We start from the raw sequence: 9,987 nt of genomic DNA, 5'->3' as shown, positions 1-9,987 counted from the left end.
ATTGATATTTTAGGCCTGATATGCAAGAAAATTCAACTTAAATCCAGGGGGAAAACATTTTTATCCCAATATGAATGGATGCATTCACTTTAAAACCACATCATATATGAAACAAGCAAAAAGTCTCCGATCCAGGGCCGACAAACCCAAACTTAACACTAATAATTAGTTTTAAGGAAAACTTAATTGTGCTCTTTGCTAACATGAAGGCTCCTCTAATTAGCACAAGACCGCTACACCAGCGCAAAACACGGGGGGCGCTCATCTGTTTAGCCCTGTGTTGAAATATTCTTCCTATAAGGATAAAGAACTATGTTTATTTTTAGTTAATTACAACTAGATGAAAAAACTAAAATGATAATTGAACAGGACATGAAAAGAGTAGAAACATCTCCCAACAAGGATTCAAGCGCAGCAGATTCCCCTCTAACTATCCAAAATGGTACGGCCCAATCGTTGTGCTTCCCTGTGGTTGAAAAGTCCCAACAGGCGCTGCGGAGGGGGACAAACTGGTGTCCTCCCCGCCGCTGATATGTCTTTAACCGGATGGAAAAGAAGATATTTGTGTCTGAACAAACTTTGAGAAGACCCGTGACTGAGATTTGGACTCCTCCGCCTCGTCTAATGCGATGGTAGGTGACGTTATTTCAGCTAGCTAGCTAACTTTTTTTTTTATGAGGAGCGTTAGCCGGAGTCAGTGATGCACTTGTTGCATCCCAACTTTACACACTTCAGGGGCACATTTAGATAAAGTTACCACGATTAGCTTTAAAAGTCTTTTATAGCTCGTCTTTCTGTGAGGTCTGTTTAAAAAAAACAAAACACCAAAACCATGACAGACACCAAACATTGTGAGGTTTAATATAAATGCGCCTGGAGTGTCTCTCACAGCCTGCAGTTCTTCTCTATGTGCCAAAACAATAAGCCTGTTGTTACACGTTTTATTCTCAGACTGAGTCACTGCTGCGTGATTTAAATGTGCCTGTCAGGGCTCTGAGTCAAACCCAAGAAATGCACTGCACCCCCAGAAGTGAGGGGCTGGCTCACCCCATTGTTTTCCAGTGGGGTGAGTGCAAAGTGCCCCCCCCTCCATCCTCCCCTCTCTCCCCTCCCCAGTTTATCCAGATTCTTATCTCTCTGTAACTGTGAGGATCCCTGTCAGTGCACGGGGGATGTTGTTTTTCCAGCAGTGTGCTCAGTAGTGGGGATTATGACAGTCTTGGAGAGGGAATTAAGGCATGCAGATGGCTGCTCTCATGTGATGCCAGGTTTCATCCTGGTCAGCAACAAGGGGGATGTCTGAGGACGTCAGCCAGCTCTGTTTGGGCTCGTGGAAAACTTATTAAAAGTGGGATGCAGTGAGGATCAGTGCGCCTGATTGTGCTCTGAATTTGTGGCAGAGTAAGGTTGGTGTGGTTCTGTGGCGTTCATTACTAACTCAGTACTCCACCAGCTGTTTGTCTTTGATATTTAAAACATATTTTGATGTAATTTGACAGCATTGACAACTACTACTGCTCTTCTTTGCTCTTTGTCATCAATGAGGTAGCCCAAGGTTGTTGTTTTTTATTTGAAATTGAATATCAGGGTGCATTATGGTATCCTTTTTCCCCCAGCTGAACTCTTAAGTCAAATTATATTATATTTAAGTCAACACAAACAAACCAAATGATACAAAAGAGGAAAATTATTGGCCAAACATTGCATCTCAAGTACAGTTAATATGTCTAATAAGGTGCATACACTTATTTTTTTTAAACAAAAGTATTCTAGTTGTTGAAATGCGCAGTATAAAACTGTTGTCAGGGTCATGGCAGCAAACAAAACACCCACAAAATCATCCAGGTTCCTCTCCTTAGAAATCTGTCCCTGCTTTTCAGTTTCACTGGTTGAACAGTGAATTTCTCATGAATTGCTCATATATATGTGTCTGCAGCCTGTTCTTTCAGTACCCCAGTAAATCAAACAGTGTTTTTTATCAGGTGGTTTTCATCACAAATACACCTGGATCATTGTAGTTTATCAGAACGCTGCAGCATTTACATACTATCTCATTATGGGCACAGATTATATTGAACTCCAGGACATAAGATTATAATTAAAAGAATTACGTGCATGAAAATATACTTGGGTCTGCAGAGGTTGCACCATTTTTTTACAGAGCTGATGTAAACCTAGAGTATAGTTCAACTCTGACAAAAACAAGTCTGATACCAGAATTTCAGGTTGAGTGATGTCTGTTGGCGCTGACACACAGATGTGAGAGAGGTCGTGTTCGAACACGTCCATAAATCACATTTGGTGAGAAATGTTGCCCTCTGAGCCAACATTTACTTTTTTAGTTCCCACAGCTTGGTTTTGGATACTGTGAACGTCTCTTTATAATGTTTAATTTTCTTATGAATCATCTCAACAGAGAGGCTTGTTGCATCTTGTGCTTTTAAACTTATGTAAATACCTTTTTTCCCCGTGTGAGTGCTGAACTCCTGAAGAGTCCTGAAGAGAAAGAAACAGCAGGTTGTTGTCGAAGGATTTCTTGTTACAGTAAAAGATATTTTCTGCTTTTTCCTCGGAGCGTATCGACACAGGAGCACGCTGCTTCACTCACTCATCATTTGTTTTTGTCCCTTTTTTTGTTTTTTCTTTTACTGGGTATTGTCCAGAGCGGGATTTAAGGGGATCAGAGTCGGCGTGCGGCAGTAATTAACCTGATTAATTGATTCTGAGACGTTAATCAGATGAGCCTCGGCTCGTACCAGTTGGGGCTCTGGGTCAGCATCATGGGGCGGGTTTCAGGTGAGCCCTGTTGCAAGTAGACTGTCCCCATCCACCATTTAATTTGGTACGTTAAGCAGAATCTGCTGTAATGCAGCTCCTTTTTTATAACCGTGTGTTTGCTGTGGTTACTGTTGGACCAGAGAGGGTGTTCAGAGGGATAATCTGGTTGATTGTTTCCAGTTAATAACTATTATTGGGATTAGAGCACGATAAGCCTGTTCAATTTGCCCAACTATTTCCCTGTTATTCAATTAAACACTATCATGGTGTTTGCTGATGATTTGGGTCAAGATGCTCTGTTAAGGTGGACCTGTAATTTATTTGACTTTATTTGTAATTTATTTATTTGATTTATTTGAGTTTTGGTTGATCCATCTGGAAGATAGTTGTGTTGGTGAAACGACCGACCTCTAAACCGTCAGAGGGAACAAACCACGTTGAGTTATTCTTGGTTGTGGGGTAATGAGAGGCATCCGTGGACTTATGTCTGAGCGTGGGATTGTTGCTTTGACTGACAGTATGCTAATGCTATGCTAATGCTGCATGTTACACAGCAGAAGCTGCAGCGTTTAGCTTTAGTTCAGCTGGTTTTATTTGTTTTCCAGTTTGGTATCAGAGCTTAAATACGAGTTGATGATCTGTTTTAAATTCCATTCTGTTGTCGTCTTCGTTTGTTGGATTGTGCTTCTTCATGTCTTTGCTTATCTCATCTTTTTTAGATACAACATGGACGAACTGCCCTGGGACAGATAGAAAGTGACGGATAGAGGAAGAGGAAGAAGAGTGCTGCACATTAACAGGGGGAACGTAGTTATCACAGACTTACACAGGACATCATGTCCAGCTCGATAAAGCAGGAGAGAACCATTTGTGTTCTCCTCCCCAACAAAGACCAGCTGGACATCACGGTCGGGGTGGGTGTTAAATACGTCTCTAGCTGTCCTGTTGAGACGTTTTTACAGGTGCTTCTGTTTATCATTAAACTGTTTTGCAGATTAAATACAGACTTCTTTTGTCTTTTCTCCTCCCCCAGCCAAAGTCCACGGGGCAGGATGTTTTTAACCGTGTGGCTGAGCTTCTTGGAATCAAAGAGCTGCACTTCTTTGGCCTCACTGTGGTGAAAGGTAAGCTCAGTCTCTGAACCTGAGCAGACTGTTCACACTGGAGTACCCAGCAGAGAAACACACAGAAAACTGAAAGAAATGTGGTCAATTTGTTGATCAGCTCATGCATATCCGTTATTTGGGACTGTGACGGCGGTTTACTGCACTGTGGAAAATGTTTTCCGCCAAAAGACTATTTCACTAAAGCCAAAAAATGTCATTCTGCCCGCCCAGTCTGCATAATTGAATGGTGTAATCCAGTTTAGCCACTGAGCAAAGTCCTGAACTCTCTGTTTCCTTATGTTCCTGTTCTCTTTCTTTGTACAAATACGGTGAAATGCCTCGGTAATCTTGTGTGGCTCACCACTTGAACAAGCAGCCTTTTGTTTTTGTGGTGTTGGTTCAGCGATCACTTAGGCCTGGATTCCTGCAATATTAACTTCATTAAGCCTGGAATGCACCCTTGCATTCCTCCTCTTCACTGAGGGGAGGGATGGATTGATGATGTGAAGAGGAGGGTGGGAGCGGAGGGGAAAAGAGGAAGGGGGACTCGTCACGACAGAGGCCGCCTTGCTCAACTCTTAATCAAAGCCCTCAGTGAAGGATGAGGGGTGAAGGAGCTGGAATGAGTCAGAGTGTGAATAAGACGGGCTGAAAGAAGAGATGGATGGTTAAAGGAACGAGTTGTGAAACGGCTTGATGAGCTACACAGAGCTGAAGAAGAGAAGAGATGAGATGGATCGCACACAGAATGCCCATGTCATGACTCACAGGACCAGGCAGAGGGTGATACCACATCCTCAGCTTCCCAGCCCCTCTGCTGGGGTAGACTTCAAATTTGGTTTTGATAAGCAGCATTAACGTTGGTAAAGTGTTCTATTCAGGGGAAAACGTCCAGATAAAAGCTCAGCGATGTTGAGTGCATATATTTACAGACTATTCTAACAACACAGCTCCTGGCCAACCACTGGAATTAGAAAATGAATACATTAACATTAGCATTGTTGTCATTAGCTTCCTAGTAGCCTCATTCACAAACGGAAGAATAAGGCCATTTCTCTTTTACCCTAATGAATCCTATTGTGTGTCAGATTTCACGCTTGGTTACATCATTGCTTTGTTTGCTTGCTAACTGTCTGCTTGTTTCCTGCTTGTCTCTCTCCATCCCAGACAATGAGCACATTTTTTTAGACATGGAGGAGAAACTGACAAAGTACTTTCCTAAGGAGTGGAAACAAGATCCAGGAAAGGTGAGGCAGCCCGTCACCAAAGGGTAGCGAAGTAGCGACATTTTGCCGCGGCCCACTCCAAACTATTGTACATGCCGGTTAATTGGGAGGCACAGTTCAGTGGCCTACATGCCACATCTTGTCATTTAGCATGACAAAAAGATTCAAACCCACTCAGGTTTCTCTCTCTGCACACAGGGATCACAGAAGAGAGCGTTGCCTCTGGTGCTCTGCCTCAAAGTGCAGTACTACATAGAAAACGGTAGACTCATTTGGTATGTATGTGTGTGTTTTGTCTTTTATTACCAGTGTACTTCTGTTTTATTTCATCTATCTTTGCCCTCCTTTTTGACATCTGACATTTTTGTGCCCCCTCCTCCCTCCTTTTTTTCCCCCCTTTTGGTGTGTGTGTGGTACCAGCGAACGAAAGGCACGGCATTTATATTATTCTGACCTGCGGGAGCGGGTGCTTCGCTCTGAATGTCGTCAACAAGAGGAGGTGTACTTCCAGCTGGCAGGTTACGCCCTGCAGGCTGACCTCGGCGACCACCCGCTGCCCAGGGAGGATATGGAGGTCACTCCTTACTTTGAACCCAAGGAGTACTTCCCCCCTTGGGTAGGTGTTACCATGCAGCAGCATTTAAAACCTCCTTTAATCTGACTTGATGTCCAGTTTGAAGTCATTTGCCTGATACATTCCTGCCCCTTCTTCCTGCTGTAGATTTTAGCCAAGCGTGGAGTAAGCTATCTCCTCTGCCACGGGCCCAAGGTGCATCAGGAGCTGTGGGGCATGTCCGCTCGTGATGCCATCCTGCTCTTCATCAGGGAGGCATGTCGGCTGGAGGATGTCCCCGTCACGTTTTACAGACTGCAAAAGGTCAGAAGTGAATGATTGTTTTGGTTGTTGGGTAATTTAATTTGTTTCCAGCTCATTTTTTTTTTTATCAGCCATTCCAGACCCTGTCTTTTCCGAACACAAATACAGTTAGCTTGGCTTCATTCGAGCTGTGCTGGACAAACGACTATGGGGCAGTTATGTAACCCTCCATCTATTCCCGTTTGTTGTCCTCCCCATTTCACAACCACTCATCTACTGAGTGATATTTTCAAGGCTGGCCCCTCTATTGCGTAATGTGCTCACACTTTTAATTTGTTGTTAGCAGCAGCTCGGTGTTGCCCAGTGAGTTGGGAAAGGGGCTCAACTGTGAAATAGCTATCTTATCTGAAGCGCTCAGATGCCTCTCTGACATCTCATCATTCATTCGTCCAGGACAAAAAGGCAGAGAGAGGAACGGCGTTGCTCGGTCTGACCCTGCGAGGAATGCAGGTTTATCAGGTGCGTGAGTGTGTTATTAATGCAAAGTATATACGTCAACACATGCGTACGTAAGAGTGAATCTGCGTTTGCTCAAAGATTCCGTCTTTGTGTCTGTGGTGCTGTAAAACCTCTGACTAGACGTGTGAGGAATGTGTGGGATTGCCACCAACAGCAGTGCATGAGGAGATAGGAGCTGTCTGGCATGCCCGTCAGTTGTTTGATCTGTCCATCAGGGGCCATCTGGGGGGGATTAGGGCTCCAGGCCTGGCTGATTAAAGAGCCAGCAGACCATGAGATACCTCAAGAAACTATTGGCTTCTTTGCCAAGTCCAGATGGCTCCTGTGAGCAAAAATACAACTGATTATTGATCACTAGTTTAAAGATATATCCAAGTAGATTACACATCCAGAAATCTGTTGCACAAAACATTCGAGCTGTTGCTTTTTTAATTCTGTGTGTGTGTGTTTTGTGTTCATAGGAGGTGAACAATATACGACAGCTGCTGTACGACTTCCCCTGGTCAAACGTGGGACGTCTCACCTTCCTGGTATGCATGCTGCTCATATCCATTCTCTGTTAAGATGAGGTGCAGTCGTTGTAATTATTTAACGGGCATCGGCTTCGTACACTGCGTATAATATACTGTCGTATTCAGGGTAAGAAATTTGAGATCCAGCCAGATGGGTTGCCATCAGCCAGGAAGCTGGTCTACTACACTGGGTCATCGTTCCGCTCCCGCCACCTCCTCCTGCACCTGAGCAGCAGCCATCGCATCTACCTCAGCCTCCAGCCCGCCCTCAAACACCTACGCCAGCTGGAGGAGAGCGAAGGTAGGGCAGGGAGAAGTAAATACAAGGATAAGATTAGTATCGGCGATAATTAGTTTGGCTGAGGGCCACTTGTGCTCAGCACAACACTTCAGCAGCAACTGGAAGTGAAATGCACAACTTTCTTTTTCCTGCACAACAAACCAAAAGTGTTCCTGTTCAATAATCACATTTGTAGCTGTAACTTAATAAAATGCATCACATGAGACAGAAGATAAAAATTTAATTCTTGCTCCTTAATTTAAAATATTTGTGTTTTCAGAGGTCTGATGTTTAAATGATTAAGCTGTGATAGTAAAGAGTTTTTATTTGATCAGCAACACTTAAACAGTTCAGCACTGACAACAGCTCTATGAAATCACCTGCAGCTCTTCCAGTGTCTGACTGTGTTTTCTTTTAATTTAACTTTGTTCTAATTCAAGAAAACGTCTTTCCTTAAAGAGAAAAAGCGTTACAGAGAGTCCTACATCAGCGATGACCTGGACATGGACCCCCCGGGCAGCGAGAGCAGCCCCGGCCTGTCCCGACACTCCACCAGCAGCTCTGGAATTGAAGCCGACGCCCGCCAGCACAGCATCTCCGCAGAGATGGCCTCCATGGACGAGGAAGGTCACCGGCAAGAGGAGAAGTGTTTCAGCTCGGCGGCCGGCCGTGTCGGCTCCTGTTCTTCTGAGTTTGACTCGGGCAGAAAAGCTCGAATGATAGAAGAGGGTTGGCAAGAGGAAGGTGAGAGCAATGTTATACATAAACATTTGCACAGGACAGTTTGTCAGTAAACTGATGCTTCATGAAAGCAGCTGTGTGCCACGCTCATCTTTTATTTACCTTTGCAATGTTCTCTTGGGAGTAATGGTTTACTGGTGGCTTCTTGAGACACTAACAGTGTTATTGTTCTCATCACGTGCCTTCGACTTTACCCTAAGATGTGGAATAGACATGTATATGAATATGTAGCTTCTTAACCGTCAGCAATAACAGTTGGCTTAATGTTTTTGTGCATCCCTGGCACATCAGATACTGTGATGACGTTGTTTACAGCTGCATTTCTTCTTTGTAATCTGTGGTGCTATCAGATGCAGGTATGATAATGGCAGATGATATTTTTAATAACCCAGTTTGTAAAATATTTCTCTTATTTTTCCAGAGAACAAGAGCAGTGTTGGAAGCACAAAGGAGCTTCTCGTGGACGATCCTGATGAGATGTTTCACCTGGCTGATCTTCTCGAAGGAGTGTCGGTGGATTGTGCAGAACTCTCCTCAGAGACTCTCTCACCAGGTACGAATAATGTGATTGTGACATGCAGGATATTACGTCAACAATATTTGTAGTTGTTCACATCCCACCAGTGGAAACAAAACTGTCTGTGTCCTCAAACTCTGTCAAATCTTACAGACGTGAGTCTCCCAGACAGTGACGAAGACCCTGAGGAGTCCCATAACAAGGATATGTTGAAACCGGTTGGTCATCCATCTTCCCTCCTTTCTGCCTTCTTGTAGATTCCTCTGTTGTATTTTCTTTCTTACCTCCCATCTGTATTCTAGATGCAAAACTCCAGGGCACAGGTCTGTGTGGATCGGCACAGCCACAGTCTGGATGATGTCCGTCTCGTCCCGCCTCAGGCACCCCTGGGGACGACGCTGCCTCCCGACTCCTCCCACAGCTACACCTTTGGGCTCCCAGACGCCTCGGCTAACACAAAGACCCCTGTCGATCAAAGTCATTACCCCCTTTTGCACTGCCAAGCCAAACCCTCCTTCTTTGGCCGCAGGTCCACCAACTGCCTCTCCCTGGACATGTTAGGCGATGAACAGTTCCTGGAATTCATACTTTGAACACATCGAGCGATGGTGTCGACAGATACGCCCGTTCTTTACCGCGCAGGTTGCCAACATGTGAATGTCTTGGTGTTTTTCTGTGTGGTGATGATGGCAGAGAGACATTACTGAGCCCCTTATTCCTCTTAGAGAAGCTGCGGATTAGAGAGCAGCGAACTAATCAGCAACAGTTCAATCATTAAGCAGAGCATATTTATTACTGTTGTATATTGTGTACATACTACTTGCACTATTTTATTACATTTCAACTTCTCTAAGCAAAAATACTTTTAATCAGTTTTATTGTCTTTCACCTAAATTCCCACTGACATTTACTGAAATGTCTGAACAGGGTGATGTGGAGGGCAGAAGATTGGACTTACATTTCTTTATTTTATTCAGGAGAATCTTCAGAAGCCATGGTGCTAATTTTTGTGCTCCTGTATTCTTTTGCCCTCTTTATTTTTTTTAAATCACATTTTATAATATACTCTATTTTTGTATAGTGTGCTTTGTTATATTTTTCCTATTAGCCTGCCACAGCAATTTAGCTGCCAATGTGGAAAATTGAGCCTCTTTACAGCAGGTAATGCATTCATCCAAAGCTTCCCCATCCTATGCTCTCCTCCTGATTGCTACAGAAGAGTATTATTTGTAAAGCACTATTTCTGTAACCACTAAGTTTATAATCGATCTGCAGTATTTTTGTACTTTGTAGCCCCCAAACAAAGAGCCTCTCTGTTGGTATTTTCACTGTTTTTGTAAAGGATAATTGGTATGCAAAAGAACTGATGTCTTTTTGACCAATGTGAACTCGCTTGGAAAGATTGTCAGTCATTAAACAGACACTTGTTGATTGACAATTAATTTTTATGAAAAGCAATGTTTTTATAGTGAAAATAAATTCTTATTGCCA

The 9,987-nt window shown here is 43.7% G+C and overlaps 1 protein-coding gene across 2 annotated transcripts; it reads left to right on the top strand.

The window, feature by feature from the left end:
* The first annotated feature begins 561 nt into the window (after positions 1 to 561).
* On the top strand, positions 562 to 9,949 carry LOC139210748 (FERM domain-containing protein 6). 2 transcript variants are annotated; one of them, XM_070840889.1, is made up of 14 exons: positions 562 to 632; positions 3,498 to 3,692; positions 3,812 to 3,902; positions 5,052 to 5,131; positions 5,309 to 5,385; positions 5,531 to 5,726; positions 5,832 to 5,987; positions 6,381 to 6,446; positions 6,908 to 6,976; positions 7,085 to 7,259; positions 7,698 to 7,982; positions 8,401 to 8,532; positions 8,650 to 8,714; positions 8,799 to 9,949. In XM_070840889.1, exons 2-14 carry the CDS (start codon positions 3,615 to 3,617, stop codon positions 9,087 to 9,089), a joined length of 1,761 nt encoding a protein of 586 aa, XP_070696990.1. In that variant the 5' UTR covers positions 562 to 632; positions 3,498 to 3,614; the 3' UTR covers positions 9,090 to 9,949. The 2 variants fall into 2 exon arrangements, with proteins under 2 accessions (XP_070696990.1, XP_070696991.1); XM_070840890.1 differs by lacking the exon at positions 562 to 632 and adding an exon at positions 1,233 to 1,406.
* Positions 9,950 to 9,987: the final 38 nt, after the last annotated feature.

Source organism: Pempheris klunzingeri, chromosome 12, assembly GCF_042242105.1.
Source record: "Pempheris klunzingeri isolate RE-2024b chromosome 12, fPemKlu1.hap1, whole genome shotgun sequence".
Lineage (NCBI taxonomy): Eukaryota > Metazoa > Chordata > Actinopteri > Acropomatiformes > Pempheridae > Pempheris > Pempheris klunzingeri.
This window is presented reverse-complemented; position numbering and strand designations above follow the sequence as displayed.

What these genes read in the sequence shown, in the direction of transcription:
- LOC139210748 (XM_070840889.1), top strand. Translation starts at nt 3,615, where the DNA reads ATGTCCAGCTCGATAAAGCAGGAGAGAACCATTTGTGTTCTCCTCCCC. An exon ending in GGAAACAAGATCCAGGAAAG is followed by an intron (nt 5,132 to 5,308) that starts GTGAGGCAGCCC and finishes CTCTGCACACAG; the next exon opens with GGATCACAGAAGAGAGCGTT. An exon ending in TGGGACGTCTCACCTTCCTG is followed by an intron (nt 6,977 to 7,084) that starts GTATGCATGCTG and finishes TGTCGTATTCAG; the next exon opens with GGTAAGAAATTTGAGATCCA.